Source organism: Bombina bombina, chromosome 5 (genome assembly GCF_027579735.1).
Source record: "Bombina bombina isolate aBomBom1 chromosome 5, aBomBom1.pri, whole genome shotgun sequence".
Lineage (NCBI taxonomy): Eukaryota > Metazoa > Chordata > Amphibia > Anura > Bombinatoridae > Bombina > Bombina bombina.
The window spans coordinates 307,641,053-307,661,922 of NC_069503.1; the positions used below are offsets into that span (position 1 = coordinate 307,641,053).

At 33.9% G+C, this 20,870-nt stretch overlaps 1 protein-coding gene across 1 annotated transcript in view; it reads right to left on the reverse strand.

The window, feature by feature from the left end:
• Window positions 1-234: 234 nt before the first annotated feature.
• TAC1 (tachykinin precursor 1) overlaps window positions 235-20,870 on the reverse strand; it is a 34,592-nt gene continuing 13,956 nt past the window's right edge. Inside the window, exon 7 of the mRNA XM_053712981.1 lies at window positions 235-811. Within this exon, the coding sequence (XP_053568956.1) occupies window positions 762-811 (50 nt within the window). The 3' untranslated portion in view covers window positions 235-761. The remainder of the gene's footprint in view (window positions 812-20,870) is intronic.

A 20,870-nucleotide genomic window follows, 5' to 3' on the forward strand; every position in this document is an offset into this window, starting at 1 on the left:
ACATTTAGACCATAGGCACGGAACAGTTTCTCATTGGCTATTATACATTATATAGAATGAATGATACAGAATATAGATTAAGAGTCAAGAAGTATAATCATTTTACTTAACATGAAGGCCCTCAATTGGAGAAGGCATTTCAGGACAATTCATTTTACATAGATTCATATTATGTTTACCATCATGCTAGACTCTGTGGGTTATTTTATAATAAACATTCTACTGACACAGAAATGTTGCAAAATTTAATATTTTTTTTTTATTCAAAGTGCCACTCTCAGAAAAATCTAGATTGTGAAATGAAGACTTTGGATTCACATAAAAAAAACATGCTACAATGATTCTAGTTAAATTTTTATAACAAAAATACAAGGCTTTATAACATGAAAACAAATTGCATCAATTAACTGCAGGTTGATCGATTTCTGCTATGAGTATGAAAAAAAGATACACTCCAGAACTTTTCAGAATATCCTAATCAAAGAACAAGGTTTTTTTTCATATTTATGTGAATCATTGGATGTGCTTAGTTGTATTCAACCTTTTTTTTTTTTTTTTTTTTTATGGAGACTCGTATTGTAGAATCACAGCACATTTAGGTAACAAGTATCATTGCCACACTATTAAAAATAATAACTTTATTGAATATAGAAGCTAAAACAATAAATCTTAAAATAAATAAGTATTTTACTGGATGTTATATATTACACTTCAAATTCAGTTTAAATTAATGAAGGTTAACAAATTGCACAGGGGAGCTCTCATTTGCGTCTTCTTTCATAATTATGTAGTGAGTTCCGTTCTGAAGACCCTAAAAGAAATAAAGCTTTTCTATAAAACAAAATTACAATAACATTTTTTTTAATAAATACATAAAGTGGCTTTTTAGCAATCTATTTTTAAATATTATTGCATAGACACCACAAATCCCACAAGTCCATCCACATTTTCCATGAAAGCTAATGCAAACATGGTATTCTTTGGAACTGATCGACTAATGCATTCAGTAGCTCTTAAAACTTTACTGGACCAACTTCATAGAATAACTGAACCGCTTTTTCCCACTTGATTGAACATAGTCATGGGAAGAAGACATGTGCGCTGTATATCAATTATAACAGCTGTCTCTTATGTTTTAGTGTTGTTCCACAGTTGTTTGTCCTACAGATTAACCAGGTGTAATAATCATTAAGTTCTTTTTGAATAACTGGCTTTCTACTTAGGTTAGCTGCCTGGCTGTAAGTACCAATTACAGTAAACGGGTTGAAATTAAGAAAATATTAGTGGTTCTAATGAACCATTAATAGAGTATGTTCTTAAAAGGAAATTCTAAAAAAAATGCATGATCTAATTAATAAGATAATGTCATTTTTAATTATTGACCCAGGCTAAATATGGGCTTGTTTACTTTGCTGATGCAAAAACTGAGACACAAATTCTTGGTGTTTTCAGCTTCCATTTTACAGTAGGTTGACATTTTCTTATACCATTTTAAAAGTGCTCAACGAATGTTATTAGGTGTAAATTGTTTCAGCAACTTGTTAGTTTATATGTTTTATTATTTCATTTTAAAGGTGCACAACAAATTTTCTTAGGTGCTATTAGATATTTTCAGCAAATTGTTATTGGAGTAAAATTCACAAAGTACCTGTATGTTGCTTAGCAACTCTAACCTGATGGTATGAAAAATCACTTGGTGGTTGTAGCCTTCATCTGTGATAGATTCAGCTACAGTAGACATGTAAATACATGTAAAATTTATATTTACATCAATGTCAGGCTTCTATGTTAAGTCAATATATATTTTTTCATGGTTTGAAACAGTATATTATATGTATAATTATTAACTCTTTATTACTTTAATATATAATATTTCAGGATATAAATTCTTTTTATAGTTAAAAGGTACCTATTACACATAATTCTTAAAGATTCATATAATTTTGTTTAATAAGTGCATGTTAAATGTTTTACAAATGCTTTACATTTTGTAATGTTATTAAAAGGTGTAAATACAAAATTAAATTATTTTACACCTTTTATTTATTTATAAAATAGTGTAAATTAGGCTATAGGTAGAGCTGTTTAGCGCACTCTAATCTTGTATATTTAATATCTTTTAGTGTGGGTTTTGGGAAACCACACTTTGTAGAGTTGCTTATATCTACCTTTAAGGGTTTATTCTATTGCCTACCATTTTGTAATGTTAGTTGTAAAGGGCTTTATAACCCTTTAATGTCAGTTAATATCAGCATATGGGAAGCTGAAAGTTGTTAATAAACTTAACTAAGCACAAAGCATTGTTTTTTGGCTCCCGTTGATATCAAGGGGACCCCAAAACGACCTTTCAAAGTCTTGTTTAAATGGTTCAAGCTTTTTTGCAGACATTGTAACAGCTATGTAAAGGCTGAAATGAACTAAGATAAGCCATAGTTATCTAGGGTCAGTGATGCAAAATGGCATGCTCAAACCAATTAGAGGAAGTAATTTTAGCACAGAATAACCCTTTCAAATAGCCATGTTTATGAACAGATGTGCCTTAACAAAATCTGGACTGTTAATAAAACAACATGTATATTTTCTTTAATTAAGTAATAATGTTCTTCCCATGTTGTAGCAAAAGCCACTGTCATAGCATTTATGTATTTCTAGAGTTTGCTTTGTTGAAAGGGCAGATTGTTCCAAATTATTTATAATAATCATTCTACAAGAAGAAGAGTATAGTTTAACAGGCACATTTAGCATATGATATCAGTTATAAATATAGGCAAAGGGAAAAATGAATTTGGAGATTTTTTTAGGCAGAATATCACTGAGTATTAGGCCTAATGACTGAATGGATAAATGCTTAATTGCATCAATTTATATTGAGAAAGAAAAGCTACTGCATTTTGTTTAACAATAAATGTTATTTCATTATGTAAAATATAATTTTTGATTCCTACTTTACAGGGTAGACACCATACTCCTATGTTTTGTCAAGTGGGGTGAGAAAGCAGCACACAAAATAAGGCTGTCTTATCTGTCACTGTGTTAATTTTGTAATATTCAATTTACCCTTTTTTTCGAGATATCTTAAAAAGGTATAGGATAAAGGAAAGTAAAAAATAGACAGGAGCAATCGGCAGTTTCTATAAGCTCTCATGGAAGGTAGCTAAGTAAATTGTAAAAAATTAAGAGCTCCTTAAAAACAAAAAAAAATATTTATAAAGAATAAAAACTGTAATTTTCTTTAAAAATTGTCATTATTTTGCAATCCAGGTTCATACACAGAGAGCCTCTTGGTTAAGCATATCTTATCTCCTGTGCAGTAGCCAATTGGGGACATAAGCAAATAAACTCCTTCACTGATCAAGCAATAAATTTACAGAATAAAGGAGGGTCAGGATTCTGGATCCTGCAGGGTGCCCCACAGACAATCTGCGGGCAAAGGGAAACAATTTTCGGACCTAAATTACAGCAAAGTTTGGCAAAATAGATACAGTATGAATACATTGAAAGTACAATACATTTTTTTTACTACTCATATCAAAATATTTCCATTTTCAGTGTAATTCCTCTTTAAAGGGACAGTCTAGGCCAAAATAAACTTTCATGATTCAGACAGAGCATGTAATTTTAAACAATTTTCCAATTTACTTTTATCACCAATTTTGCTTTGTTCTCTTGGTATTCTTAGTTGAAAGCTAAACCTAGGAGGTTCATATACTAATTTCTTAGACCTTGAAGCCCACCTCTTTCAGATTGCATTTTAACAGTGTTTCACCACTAGAGGGTGTTAGTTCACATATTTCATATAGATAACACTGTGCTCGTGCACGTGAAGTAATCTGGGAGCTGGCACTGATTGGCTAGACTGCAAGTCTGTCAAAAGAACTGAAAAAGGGGCAGTTTGCAGAGGCTTAGATACAAGATAATCACAGAGGTTAAAAGTATATTATTATAACTGTGTTGGTTATGCAAAACTGGGAAATGAGTAATAAAGGGATTATCTATCTTTTAAAACAATAAAAATTCTGGAGTAGACTGTCCCTTTAATATTTGTTTGATAAATAGTAATAAACCAGCATAGAAGAAAATACTTTATATTAACTTGATAAATAATCCCAGTAGCCAGTCTTTGGTTAAATTGCTCGATTTAGGAGCTCTCTGGTATGAGAAAAACAAAGGTATTAACAAAACACAAGAATGTCAATAAAATTATTTTTTAAAGTGATATAAAACAGTAAATACGTGCTAGACATAATGATATATTCAAAGCAAAGATTAGCCTTAAAATAATATGTAGGTGCATTTTTCACAATTATGTTTGTTGTTTAAATATTGAATATATAAGTGTAAAGGTTTAGTTTCTGTAAAGTACTTTAGCTTTTATAAAGTAATGGGCACCACCATATTCAAACTTAAAGTGTCAGTAAACCTAAAATATAATGTTATATAATTCTGCACATAGTGCAGAATTATATAACATTATATTAGTGCTATCATTATAAAACTTAATATTTCCTTTTAATTTTTTATAAATATGACAGTTTCTCAGACCCGCTCTCTGTATTCGGCTGAGCGGGTCTGTTTTTATTCCACAGCGCATCGGGTCAGCTGTATAGTCACAGCCCAGCCCGACCGCACCATAACACTAAGTGCAGCTCGCTCCTGCTGTCAGACAGAGCAGGAGTGAGCTGCACTTAGTGTTATGGCCCGGTCGGGCCGGGCTGTTACTATACAGCTGTCCGGATGCGCTGTGGAATAAAAACAGACCCGCTCAGCCGAGTACAGAGAGCGGGTCTGAGAAACTGTCATATTTATAAAAAATTAAAAGGGAATATTAAGTTTTATAACGATAGCACTAATATAATGTTATATAATTCTGCACTATGTGCAGAATTATATAACATTATATTTTAGGTTTACTGTCCCTTTAAGTTTTCCTCATCTAATTTCTTCTGCTGAGGACAATTAGGGACATACATAAAACAGACAATAAAAGAGAATGCGATGTGGAAACCCTGTTAAATAATTAGTTTTATTGTCTATTTTACATCTGTCCCCAACGGCTTTCAGCAGGAGAGAGAGAGATAAACAGAAAACTTGGTGGTGCACATTGCTTTATAGAATCTTAGTGGAATTTAGAAAACAAATCACTCTCAGAGTTAAATTTTAGGAAAAGAGAATAAAATAAATAATGAATGTAAATTGCAATTTTTTTAACTCCACATAATTAACCAATTTAAATTACTATCCCATACTGTTTAATATCACTGGAATAAACAATCTTCTTTATACGTCATCAAACAAACTCACATGAATGTGTGGATTATGAATGAAGTATTACAGGTAGCATTAAACAATCTCATACAGTAAGGATAATGTTAATAATGTAGAGAACATGGAAAATGTGTTGGAGGATTTATAAGGGATAAAATGCATAGATTAAATGAATAAGGAGGCGGAGGTTGATTTAAAAAAGACATTAAAAAAATAACACTAAATAGACCAATCAGTGAGGCTAGGAGAAAAAAAAAAGTTTTTTAAATAATAATCTTAGGTAGGTACTAAAAAACATATCAATAAACCAACTACTATACAAATACACATATAATAATATATGTTCACTTTATTATCCAATGTTTTATTTCATTATTTTTCTAACACTCCTTAGTCATACACACAAATATTTTCTTATGCTTCACTATAACTAATACATTTATTAAATGCTTTAATCCAATTGTTGGTGGGAGGTCATCCTAGTATAATAAAATGTATACTTAAGAATATTGTATATAATTACACATTTGTTATACTGACATTTAAGCTTAATAATATCTTCATAAAACTACCGAAAACATGTTAACCAAATACTGCAGACTTTTGTTAATGCTTAAAGTGACATCAAACCAAAAATGTTTCTTTCACGATTCAGATAGAGAATACAACTTTAAACAACATAGCAATTTACTCCTATTATTTAATTTGCTTCATTCTTCAGATATCCTTTGTTGAAGAAATAGCAATGTACATTGGTGAATCAATCAAATGAGGCATCTATGTGCAGCCACCAATCAGCAGCTACTGAGCCTATTAGATATGCTTTTCAACAAAGCATATTAAGAGAACGAAGAAAATTAGATAACAGAAGTAACTTGGAAAGCGATTTAAAATTTGGGTTTCATGTCCCTTTAGTGATTTTCAATAACATACAGCTGTGCTTACTGAGTGTATGCTCCTTTCATAAAAATAGACCTGTAAATCAATACATTACTTAAATGGATATTTAACACCTCAAATTATGTTTAAAAAATTGTATTTTGTCCCTCCCTAGAGGTCAAAAATAAATGTCTATTTGTAACTTAGGTGTTTAAAATGTTACAAATTGCCTACATCAGCTATTTCATTTTCAACATTTGCAGGTTACAGATTTTGCTTTATGGCCTCTCTATGGATTGTGGGACAATGACTAGTTTTTCACAAAAGAAAGAGGTGCTTTTAACATCCTTTTAAGTATGGATTCCTGTGCTTTCATTCACAATAAATCTGTCCAGGTGTTGGTGAGTAATGGATACCAGTATGACTCACAAAACTAATAAAATATTTAAATAATGGTCAAATATGAAATGCAATACAGTTTAGAAGCATTTTTACATCTAAACCAACTTACAAAAATGCTTTGTTTAAAGAGTTAGCACTGTTTTACTGATACCTGTGCTTGCTATTTGCCATTAAAACGTCCTGATTTGGCGGATTTCTCTTAGCCCACCCATGGACCACCCAGACACCACCACAAACCGACCAGATATATATGCATATGCATCTTACACTCTGCATACCACAACTGCCAAGGAACATTCATGCATGTGCACATCGAGGGATGCTCATGCACACACCTTACTACCATATTAGCAGGTTGTGTTATTTTTAGAAATAATTACTGAATTTTTAAAGGGATTCAACCATTATGTTACTTTAATATATATGAGGTCACAGGATTACTTATACAAAACACAGAATAAATATACTACATTTTCAATGATCTAGGTAAATACTCCTGTTATAGCATACCTCCCACAATTTCTCAGAGACTTTCCGGGATATCTTTGATGGCTTGTGGGCGGAACCACAACTGGAGAGGCATAGTCATGGGTGTGCCAAAACTTTTATGGGGGTGACCGGGGCATTTTTTGAGTGGGGCAGAGTGTGTCATGGGTGTAGCTGAGGGTAGTCTCTGAAAACCAGGACACCTACAATGTATGGGTGGAAAGTAGGCCATATCACCCACAATACTGCAGGACAGTTGGGAGATCTAGTTGCAGTTTTTTTTTATTAATTTGTGACTGCAAGCTCAAAGTGTAAAGGCGACATTAACCTTTTTTACATATACATAATAAATATTAGCGTTTAAGTACCGAATTGCAAAAGATCTACATACAAAATAAATGTTTTAAATATTTAAAAACTGTCATTGTTAGCAAAATGTTTAGAGTAAAATCAGTAATTATCAATTTGAAACCCCTAAGGAATCAGAGCACATATCTGTGGCATTAAATGTTCATGTTTCATATTGAAGCAGATGAATTTAAAAACATAGGCCTAGATTTGGAGTTTGGCGTTAGCCGTGAAAACCAGCGTTAGAGGCTCCTAACGCTGGTTTTAGGCTAACTCCGGTATTTGGAGTCACTCAAAAAAGGGTCTAACGCTCACTTTTCAGCCGCGACTTTTCCATACCGCAGATCCCCTTACGTCATTTGCGTATCCTATCTTTTCAATGGGATCTTTCTAACTCCGGTATTTAGAGTCGTGTCTGAAGTGAGCGTTAGAATTCTAACGACAAAACTCCAGCCGCAGGAAAAAAGTCAGTAGTTAAGAGCTTTCTGGGCTAACGCCGGTTCATATAGCTCTTAACTACTGTACTCTAAAGTACACTAACACCCATAAACTACCTATGTACCCCTAAACCGAGGTCCCCCCACATCGCCGCCACTCGATTAAATTTTTTTAACCCCTAATCTGCCGACCGCCACCTACGTTATACTTATGTACCCCTAATCTGCTGCTCCTAACACCGCCGACCCCTGTATTATATTTATTAACCCCTAATCTGCCCCCACAACGTCGCCGCCAACTACCTACAATAATTAACCCCTAATCTGCCTACCGCAAAGCGCCGCCACCTACATTATACGTATGTACCCCTAATCTGCTGCCCCTAACACCGCCGACCCCTATATTATATTTATTAACCCCTAATCTGCCCCCCACAACGTCGCCTCCACCTGCCTACACTTATTGACCCCTAATCTGCCGACCGGACTGCACCGCTACTATAATAAAGTTATTAACCCCTAATCCGCATCACTAACCCTATAATAAATAGTATACCCCTAATCTGCCCTCCCTAACATCGCCGACACCTAACTTCAAACATTAACCCCTAATCTGCCGACAAAGTTACAAAGTTGCCTGTAAAATAAATATTAATCCTAAAATAGCTACAATGTAATTATAATTTATATTGTAGCTATATTAGGATTTATTTTACAGGTAAGTATTTAGCTTTAAATAGGAATAATTTATTTAATAAGAGTTAATTAATTTCGTTAGATTAAAATTATATTTAATTTAGGGGGGTGTTAGTGTTAGGGTTAGACTTAGCTTTAGGGGTTAATCCATTTATTAGAATAGCGGTGAGCTCCGGTCGGCAGATTAGGGGTTAATAATTGAAGTTAGGTGTCGGCGATGTTAGGGAGGGCAGATTAGGGGTTAATACTATTTATGATAGGGTTAGTGAGGCGGATTAGGGGTTAATAACTTTATTATAGTAGCGGTGCGGTCCGCTTGGCAGATTAGAGGTTAATAAGTGTAGGCAGGTGGGGGCGACGTTGTGGGCGGCAGATTAGGGGTTAATAAATATAATATAGGGGTCGGCGGTGTTAGGGGCAGCAGATTAGGGGTACATAAGGATAATGTAAGTAGCGGCGGTTTACGGAGCGGCAGATTAGGAGTTAAAAATAATATGCAGGGGTCAGCGATAGCGGGGGCGGCAGATTAGGGGTTAATAAGTGTAAGGTTAGGGGTGTTTAGACTCGGGGTACATGTTAGGGTGTTAGTTGCAGACGTAGGAAGTGTTTACTCATAGCAAACAATGGGGCTGCGTTAGGAGCTGAACGCGGCTTTTTTGCAGGTGTTAGGTTTTTTTTCAGCTCAAACAGCCCCATTGTTTCCTATGGGGGAATCGTGCACGAGCACGTTTTTGAGGCTGGCCGCTTGCGTAAGCAACTCTGGTATCGAGAGTTGAAGCTGCGTTAAATATGCTCTACGCTCCTTTTTTGGAGCCTAACGCAGCCTTTATGTGGACTCTCAATACCAGAGTTATTTTTATGGTGCGGCCAGAAAAAAGCCGGCGTTAGCTACGCGGGTCCTTACCGACAAAACTCTAAATCTAGCCGATATTTTGCAAGGTTTTTTACTTTAAATTTTACGATAATGTTCCATGTAATGGCTTAATTTTTAGAAGGCTGTTACTGGTATTTTAAGCTTTATCTAATGTAACAATAGTACTGATTTTATAGTTTAAGTTATTGAGAAAAAAGAAAAATACATTTGAAGATTCTTGCTAAGTTGTAAATAACCTGATTAACCCCTAATGTTCTTTTTAATATGGAAGCACAAGTCTCAGATTCACTTATAGTCCTTGATGCCTTGCATGGGAAAAAATGTAACAGCACTATTTAATACTACACAGTTGTCCTGGTATTTCTTTGCCCATGCTTTTTAAAAAAATACTTTTTTAAAGCGTAAGAAAGTCACAACAATGAAAAATGTACACAAACTAAAGGCTAGATTACAAGTGGCGCAAGGGATAAGGCGTATATTGCGGCTCTTTGCGCGCAATTGAAATAGCACACGTGTTACAAGTTGAAAGTAAACGCGTAAACTTCAGAGCTCTGGTTAACTGTTACGCTGGATAAAAAAGTTCCACAAAAAACATCAAAAATACATCTAAAACTACAGTTACACTCATAATAACACTGTCGGATAAAAATGATTGGAAAAAATTGCATATATATATGTGTGTGTGTGTGTATTTGTGTGTTTAACTGTATATTTACTGTATATATTTTATTCAAATATTCTTCACTTTCAGGATAATGTATTATTTATTGTAAATGCATATTTCTGGGGTTTAGTGCTTTTGAATATACCCGGTCGAATCAGTGTGCGAGAATAGGTGTTCATTTTCTTTTTTCGTGCTCCATTGAAGCCTATTGGAGAAGTTAATGTGGTCGCAATATTTTTTTTGCGCATGTCGTATTTACAGTTGCATGAAAACTTTTTCAATTTCTAATACGAGCACAACCCTACACGTCAAAAAAGCCTCTATCTTGAGTAGTTTACGCTCAAGCGGGAGTGCTAAATTGTGCTCCACTCGTAATGTAGCCCAAAATTTAAAATTTAAAGGTTCATTTATAATAGCAATTAAGTGTTTTGAAGTATAAAACGTGTATTATAAAATTTATTAAAATGATATCAACTTATAAATGGCACACATGTCCTATTTTTTTTTCTTTGCATTTAAACATATTAGATAGTAATCACAATATTGTATTGAATTAATTACTTGACATTCTTTACTTTTTGTTTTAGCCCCATTTTTTTTTTTACTTTTCTTATCTGTTTACCTGGAAAATACTGGACTTCTGAAAATATTGTAAAGCAACCTGGTTTGTTAGTTTCATTAATTAAGAGAAAGTAATTTAAAATCTACTACAAAAAAAATGTACAAGCTGTTTTACAATATTTCTTTGTGAATTTCCTAAATGATTGGAATCCATGCCATAATAGCTACTGGTAAACAATGGGTATTATTGAATTGGCACTGCCAAGATTACAAACTTGTAGCCATGATACCTGTATAATAACTGGTTGGGCCACTATGAATTATCTCAAGTTAAAGGGTAACATAAGCACATCTATAAAATAATGGTGGTGGATTGATCAAAAAGAATTCCAATACAGGTTGTAAAAGAATTCAAGAATACCTCTGATCTGCATAAGGCTAATATAACAAAATTGTGGAGTAACAGGGAATTAGAGTTAAATACAAGATTTCCATAAATAATTACCTCTCTAAAACCTCTGGTATTGAATTATTTATCTTGTTATTATATTGCATTCCAAGGTCAAATATGCTTAAATTCTAGTGGCGGTTCTATGGCCCAGTCACACCCCTAACTACACAGTAATACCACTGGACTCTGACGATGGATCAGTTATGGCTCTATGCCACCCAGGCTAACTCCATGGTTCACCCATGACCCATCCATTGCTACCAATTTATTGTGTGCTGGAACTGTCATCAATAGTTAACAAATGGATTATATTTAAAATGACCAACCACTTAGTTGCATAAATAAACATTATATTGTTTGCATTTATTTTATGTACAAGTTTCAAAGTTTAAAACATGATTTGCTTTAAGAAAAATATGATTTCTTGTGGATTGGAATTCTACTGTTGAATTCCCTCAATGCAAATGATTGAGGGTTTTTAAGCAATGCAAAACCACCCTAAAAACCATGTAATGATTTTTAAATAGACTGGAATGGATCTGACGATTAAAACCTGAAAGTTAGGCTAAAGCATTTTACACACTTCTACTAATTAATTATAATAAACCCCAAAAGCTCCTAATGATGTCTACAGAGATGTTATGTCAAAGACAATTTAAAGGTCACAAAATCAACTCTCTTACTTCACTTATAATTGTTTATATTGGTTCCAATTGGCCAGTAACAGATGGCTTCACATAGGTTTGGAACTTAATAAACATGGAAATACATCTTATCAGTGCTTAAAATTTCAACCCTATAGAGTTTAAATATGGAGTGGATTGGGATAGTGATTTAACAAATCTTCAGTAATTATCACAAGGTTGACCTTCCTTATAATTCAACAAATAACTGCACTTGCCACAACTTGCTACCTTAGGGAATATGGATACTTTAAGTGCCTGTGTGGGAAATACAGTTTTCTCAAATAATGCATCCACAATTATAACATATAACAGCTGATCACAAACCTTTAGAAAAACATATAAAATTATTTATCTACAAAAATCCACTAGACTTTAATGGTAAATTTCTAAACAAAAGTGATCAACCCCATAATGTTTTGTATTTATAATCTAGAAGAAAATATTTTTTAATTGATAGCTCAACATTATAATAGATTGATGTATAAAGCAATAATTTATTATTTATCAAATAATATTATATTCATATTTTAAAACATACAGATACTGTTAGACTAAAGTTTTGTACCCAAAGTTAAACAAACCAACAATGATGATCTACAAATCAGTTTAAAAATGTCTCTTTATAAAAAAAATGTGTAAGATAAATCCCTGTGAGAACAATCCACAAACTGCTGATTGAAATAATTGATGCCAAAGGCAAGAACATATCTGCTTACTTGAGCGCAGGTGTTTAATCATTGGTTCAATAAATGTTTAAAGAAAAAAAAAATCAGTGCCAAAGCAAAGGGGTAATTATCTCAAATTGGAGAATATGAAGTTCTGGAATAATGTGTTTAAACACCCGTGTACAAAAAGGGTACTTGATTCATATAAAAGGCTTCAAGTGAAACAAAAACCGTAAGGTAATTAAAGAATACCTTGGATTAGCATAAGGCTAGCCTGAAAAATAATTATATTTACAGTTCAAATGGAAATGTGGGGGACCTGATGGGTCTTCTGTTTCTTCTTCTCTACCATTAATATTTATGGCCTTAATTCATGTAAAACTCGTTCTTGAAACTTATATCTCTTTGAAAAAATGCACAGCAACTTTGCCACTTTAATACTGTGAAATACATAAAGATTCCACCAATCATCAAAGCAACCAGCAGCAAGATCAACTCCATTGAGCTGTTTCTATCTTAAAAATGTTTACTTCCCTCGGCATAGAATGACTTCCACTCTTCTACTCTTAAGGACACCAGCATTACAACAATGTTTTTAAAATATTCCAAAACAAAAAATTAAAAATGTAAAAAAAAAAAAAACACCCTCTACAAAAACAGTCCACTCTAGCATAAGCATTGTACAAAAGAAAAAAGTTCAAGAAAAATAAATGAAAAGTTAAAAAAGAGACAGCCGCAAGATACTTCACTAGGGCGATCCGTATGCTGAGTCATGGTTTAGGTGAAAAATCCAGACTACTAATCCAGGATGTTCCAGAATACCCCAGAACCCACATGGTCAACCATTTTTCACACCTGTGAGATTACTGCAACCAATTTTTTTTCTATTCAGCAAGGCCACTTTAACATAACCAAACAGACGTGAATATTTAAAAATTACACATATTTTTAGAACTCCTTTTGCAAAACTGTTGCCGTTGTATTTATTGTTTTTCCACATTGCTACTGGTTCACGTCTGCTGTGTGAGATCTCATGTTCTGGCCTATTTATACAACTATGGGCTAGGCAACAAAAATATTAGTGCTATTGTGCGTAAACATTGCTTGAGCGCAATCAATAGGGTTTCTATTTTTGTGGCACAACAAAAAGAAATGTAGAGTCCCAAGAGCACTAGCAAATAAAATGTAGGTTTATTAAATCCATTAAAATCTGAGCAAAAACAAGCTCATGGGTCGACAGTGCAAACATAAAATAAGAGCAAGTGAGCGTGGCACCAATGGCTTACATATTTCGGCAGAAAGCCGTAATCATAGCCTGTGGTACTACACACATGTGTACAGTTTTAAAAGGGTAACAATGTATCTAATAGGCTGAAAAACCTAGTGGATTTCACAAAAGACACACCCACTTCAACTATCACTTATGTGTGAAAATTAACCCTTAGGGCTACAGAAGGGAAAGAGACAGATGAAACAATATATATATATATATACAAACAGACCACCTAGTTTGCTGTGTACTAAACGTACCTGGTATTAAAACATTACATTGTATTGTGTTATCTTATCTTCCCTTGCATTGTATTATACTATATTGTATGGTATACAAATCTGAGAATATGATTACATCATAGAAGGCTTGTAAGACAGAATAGACATAACATGTATACATAGTAATGCAAAAAACACAAACCTTAACAAAAACAAGGTGTAACAATAATAAAGTGTATTATTAGCTATAATAAATAGCAGCATAGAAAATTGTCATTTATATATATTATGTGTAAAATACCAATATTTGTATATACAAAGAACAGTGCTGCTATGTATTATATTATAATAAAGATGAAGCATATTAGCTATAGAGCAAGTTACCACGTCAATATATTAGCTAGGTGTAAGGAGGGGATAGAAGTATATAAACACATAAATGTGAAGAGATAAGTCAATGAAGACATAGCTAAGGGCTAAAGGATAACTCATATAGTTACATTCCTCTTCATATGCATATTTGTGTTAATGTTTGTCATTTATATCTATTGGTAATGTGAGAAGGATATGAAAAAAATTACTCCCAATAGTTTATAAGGTCAAATCTCGAGTTAAGACCCTGGAGAAGTCTGGTTCTTAGATAAAAAAAATCCAATATATTTTGCTTTTGGCCAAGATTATCAAAAAAGATTTGGTTTACATATGGAGTAAGAAACAATGCAATGAATATAGACGCAACACACCTAAGTCTAAGAAACATAGGGGTAATCGTAGAAATCATAATAAATAATCCAAATCTGTTACTTTTACAGATAGTGACACTGATAGATCAGATAGGTCATCAGATGAGAACCAATCAGCCAATGAAGAGGAAATAGGAACTCTTACACGCACAAATACCATGACAAATCAACAGACGAGTATATTAAAAACACCATCTTCAGTAACTACCAATGCCATGGGCCTTTCATTAGGGGCAAATCCTAAAGAGAAACAACAAACAGGGACTTACACCTCTAAATATGTTCCTACAGATACATCGTTAAATTCAATAGATACATACACAAAGCAACATACCAATGTTTGTGATCAATCTACTCTTGATCAGGTTTTTCTCTTGGGCCACATACCTCAGGGCATAGGCGGCCCAGCAACAGTCAACACAGGGAATCAAGAAAGGTATCAACTGAGAGGGAACCGCATACAGACAAAATACAAATAGATACTGTTATAAATTTGTCATCTTCACAGTTGTCAGGATCAGCTTGAACTGCTAAGACTAGGCTTAGGCTTTGCTCCTATGGCTAAGTTTGATTTATTTTCAAACAATGATAGACGTTAATCGTCTTATTAGGAATATTACCCTAAAAAAAGTATTTTACCTCTAATTTCTCTGAGCAAGTACTTCCGACAAGCACTATAGCATCCAGTATATCCGGAACACAGTCCTTTTCTGAGGCATATGATGTCATTAGTCTCCAACATTTATATTCTGAATTTTGTCATGATCCAGGCCCTATAAATACTGGTGCCACCTTTAAGGAAAAATCAACTTTTTATCCTATTCATAGCAGGGGTCAAATTACAGAGACGTTTCACACTAGAGTTGAAAAGGACCTCCAGGTTCTCAATGACAATCTTGGTAGCTTTACCCAAAATTTGCCTAAAAGACTAAAAGAGGCAATGAGGCATTTACAACTAAATACCAATATTGTCATATGCCCGGTCGATAAGGGTGGCACCATTGTCATTATGAATCGATCAGATTATGTGGCAGAAGCTTTACGCCAACTCCACAATCATCATGACTATTCAGTATTGACCACAAATCCCACGACTAGGTTCAAGAGACAACTTATGGAAATTTTGGATGATGGTGCTGAACATGGGTTTCTAAATGAACAGACAGCTTCATTTTTAAATGTGCAGTACCCCAAGATCCCCATGTTCCACCTTTTCCAAAGGTTCGCAAATCCCTTACAGATATTAAGGGTCGCCCTACTGTCAGTGGGGTAGATTCACTCCTTGAAAGACTTTCGTTATGGCTTGATGCCATATTACAGCCTTTAGTTAATATTTTACCCTCCCATACTAGGGATACAAAGCATATCATCAATCTTTGGGCTGAGCTAAAATGGGGGGAAATTTTGTCTGGGTTACAATAGATGTTGTTTCCCTATACTCTTCCATACCCCACTCAAAAGGCATTTTGGCGGTTAAATTCTTTCTTGGTCAATACACGCAATACACAGTAGAATTTCAGTCCTTCGTTATTCGTGTGCTAGAGTTCCTCCTTACACATAATTTCTTCTGTTTTGAAGGAAGTTGTTATCTTCAGAAATGCGGTACTGCCATGGGGGAAAAATTTGCCCCCTCATATGCTAATTTGTATCTTGGCAGTTGGGAAACAGAGAGCATTTATGGAGATAGTAATCTCTACAGGTCACATATATTTTTACAAAAGATATATTGATGACCTGCTGTGTATATGGTCTGGTCCCCCTGATGAGATAGCCAAATTTGTACTTTGGCTAAACCAAAATGAGCTGAATATCTGCTTTACCTTCATCTCTGATCCTACTAGCATTGACTATCTTGATCTAACAGTAACAGGTAACCCAGATGGGTCTATTTCTACCAAAGTTTACCGCAAACCTATCTCGGGCAACACACTCCTGTATGCCTCAAGCTGTCACCCAAAAAATACCTCATATGCTGTGGCCAAAGGCCAATTTATGAGAATAAAGAGAAATTGCAGCAGACAAGAGGACTACATGCAGGAGGCAGAGTTGCTCGAGAATAGATTAAAACAGAGATATTCTACTAAAGTCACATCAAACAAGCTAAACATCAAGTAGACTGTATTTCCAGAGAATCAATGCTGCAAGACAAGCATAAAAATACTATCAAAGATTTTATGGGTATTCATTTTGTGACTAATTTTAGTGCACAATATTCAGAAATCTGTATTATTGTGAAAAAACACTTCCCACTTTTGGCTGCTGACGACAAACTCAAGGGTACAGTCAGGGAGGGAATCGGATGCTCATACAAAAAATGTGCTACCCTTGCCTCTATTCTGTCCCCAACTCAATTAAGACAGAGCATGCAACACTCTAGCTCTTGGCTTAGACATCTGGGTATGTATAGATGTGGCCACAAGAAATGTAAGCCCTGTGATTATGCACAGATTACTACAGAATTCAGAGCCTCAGTAACTGGCCAAGTCTATCCTATACAATCATGCCTCAATTGTACCAGCACAAATATTATCTACCTTGTCACCTGTACCCTCTGTAGTCTCCAATACGTTGGACTTACCTCAAGGGATGTTAATTCCCGAGTGAGGGAACATATATCTACACTGACCAGAGGTACTGCTACCACCCCTTTGGTGCAACATTTTGCAACTAAACATAATAGCTGCCTCAATTTCTTCAGATGGATAGCTATTGAAAAAGCAAGGGTTCCCCACAGGGGTGGTAACATTGAGAAGATTTTGGTCAAATGCGAAATATATTGGATTTTTCATCTAAGAACCAGACTTCCCCAGGGTCTTAACTCGAGATTTGACCTTGTAAACTATTGGGAGTAATTTTGTTCATATCCTTGTCACATTACCAATAGCTATAAATGACAAACATTAACACAAATATGCATATGAAGAGGAATGTAACTATATGAGTTATCCTTTAGCCCTTAGCTATGTCTTCGCTGACTTATCTCTTCACATTTATGTGTTTATATACTTCCATCCCCTCCTTACACCTAGATAATATATTGACGTGTTAACTTGCTCTATAGCTAATATGCTTCATCTTTATTATAATATAATACATAGCAGCACTGTTCTTTGTATATACAAATATTGGTATTTTACACATAATATATATAAATGACAATTTTCTATGCTGCTATTTATTATAGCTAATAATACACTTTATTATTGTTACACCTTGTTTTTGTTAAGGTTTGTGTTTTTTGCATTACTATGTATACATGTTATGTCTATTCTGTCCTACAAGCCTTCTATGACGTAATCATATTCTCAGATTTGTATACCATACAATATAGTATAATACAATGCAAGGGAAGGCAACATAACACAATACAATGTAATATTTTAATACCAGGTACGTTTAGTACACAGCTAACTAGGTGGTCTGTTTGTATATATATATATATATATATATATATTTTGTTTTATCTGTCTCTTTCCCTTCTGTAGCCCTAAGGGTTAATTTTCACACATAAGTGATAGTTGAAGTGGGTGTGTCTTTTGTGAAATCCATTAGGTTTTTCAGCCTATTAGATACATTGTTACCCTTTTAAAACTGTACACATGTGTGTAGTACCACAGGCTATGATTACGGCTTTCCGACAAAACATGTAAGCCATTGGTGCCACGCTCACTTGCTCTTATTTCATGTTTGCACTATCGACCCATGAGCTTGTTTTTCAGATTTTAATGGATTTAATAAACCTATGTTTTATTTGCTAGTGCTCTTGGGACTCTGTTGGTACGATCTATTTGGCTAAGAATCTCCAAACCTTCGGTGCATACTGGTACACCTCTGACGGCTACGGAATACGGACGAACTTGGGAGGGTGAGTGTCTTGTGTTTAAGTCCCGGTTGCCTGAGATGGCATAAATATATCAGGATAGGGGTTTACCATTTTCTCACTTTTCACTTTCTATTTTTGTGATCATATTATAAGTCTAAAGTTATTTTTTACCACTTGAGTATGAACATCTTTATGTCAGATAGCTCGGGTGCATTAAATCACTCACATTATAGACTTCAGATAACCCTGGAACACTAAGCCGATAGTACACTCAGATGATGGTGCGCTAGTAGTGGAGTTCTCCATGTAGTTCTGTGCTATACTATAAATATTAATGATTTACAACAGGTCTCCCAAGCGCTAAATTTTAGAGCTGTATTTTGGATTGGGCTCGAGGACAACACTTACAATTTTAACTATTCACTTACAATACCAGATTGTGTGTTATTCTTAGTGCGATGGTGAGGTAACACACCCTGCCCTATAGATTGCACTCACCTTGTAATTGAGCCCTACATATGCTAAAGGAAAAAACACCCACTGGTGATCAGCTAGAAAAGACAGGTAAAGTGAACCTCAATTCATTTTAAATTTAGACTTGCCTTAATGATGAGGCCATTTTGTAGATGTCTATGAATCTAGCCCTATGTTTCTATATTTAATTCAACTGAACCACCTGTTTCTCCGTGTAGTTTTCTTAACTTTATCTAAACATTGCTACAAGGACTAAGACTTTCTGAACCAAATGAATATTTTTTTAATATGCTTGTTTAAATAAAGATATTTGCCAAATGCTATGATCACTGATAATAAATTGGATATTTTAGGCAACATTAATGTCTAATCACATTGCTAAAGAACCATATCAGATCTTAAAGGGACATGAAACACAAAAAATGTATTTCATAATTCAGACAGAGCATACAATTTTAAAAAAAAGTTTACTATTTACTTTTTTTTATCAAATTTGCTTTGTTTTCTTGTTACTTTTTGCTGAAGATATATCTAGATAAGAAGCATGCACATGCCTGGAGTGCTACATAACAGGAAATAGTATTGCCATCTAGTGCTCTTGCTAATATATAATATTCTTGCAAAACTGTGGCAGACACGTGCACACTCCTGTTTTTCAACAAAGGATAACAAGAAAAAACAAAGAAAATTTGATAATAGAAGTCAATTGGAAAGCTGTTTAAAACTGTATGTTCTATCTTAATCATGAATAAAAGAAAATTAGGTTTTATATCCCTTTAAGGTTTTGATGTTAAGTTTTATATTTTGTAGTTGCTTTGTGTTACTGTGAATAAAAATGTAGGACAAATTAAGATGGGGATACAAAATCAATAGTAAAACAGTTTTTTTGGGAGTCTTACTGTCATGAAATAAGAAAAGTAATATTGAAACTTACTTAGCACTTGTCCATGTGGATGGAAAACAGATTAACCTTGAAAATTACGGTAATGGACGTGCTTCATGCACCGTTATATTAAAAAGCGATTGCAATATTTATTGCCTTTGAAGTAGACCTTTATCTACTGACCCAGTTTACTGGCTTTAATAAGGGACATGATAAAATATGACTTGTAGTTGCTTATCATAAGTAATTCAGAAATGCATCATTCTATAATTGTATCATATTATTTTTATCTAAAAAGGTTGTTCTTTAAAAAAATACTATTAAATTAAAAATATCTGTATATGTATGGGGAAGTTTTAAAGGGATACTGAAGTCAAAATTAAAGGGCCACTAAACCCAAAATCTTTCTTTCATGATTCAGATAGCGAATAGAAATTTAAACAACATTACAATTTACTTCCATTATTTATTCTGCTTCATTTTTAAAATATAATTAGTTGAAGAAAAAGCAATGCACATGGTGAGCCAATCACACGAGGCTTCTATGTGCAGCAACCAATCAGCAGCTAGTGAGAATATCTAGATATGCTTTTCATCAAAGAATATCAAGAGAATAAAACAAATTAGATAATATAAGTAAATTAGAAAGATGTTTAAAATTGCATTCTCTTTCTAAATCATAAAAGAAAAAATGTGGGTGGCATGTCCCTTTAACTTTCATGATTCAGGCAGAGCATGTAATTTTAAACAGATTTACATTGCATATCTTGTATATAATTTATTTTTTTCTCTTGGAATCCTTTGTTGAAAAGCATACCTAAGTAGGCTCAGGGGCAGCAATAATGCACTACTGGAAGCTAGACGCTGATTGGTGACTGCACATATATACCTCTTAACATTGGCTTACGAGATGCTTCAAAAAAGGAGACTGAAGAGAGTGACGCAAAGTTGATAATAGAAATTAAATGTGTCATGTCCATTTAAATATGCTTGTATATAGAATGGTAAAACTATAAAAATTATTTTCATAACATAGAGACTA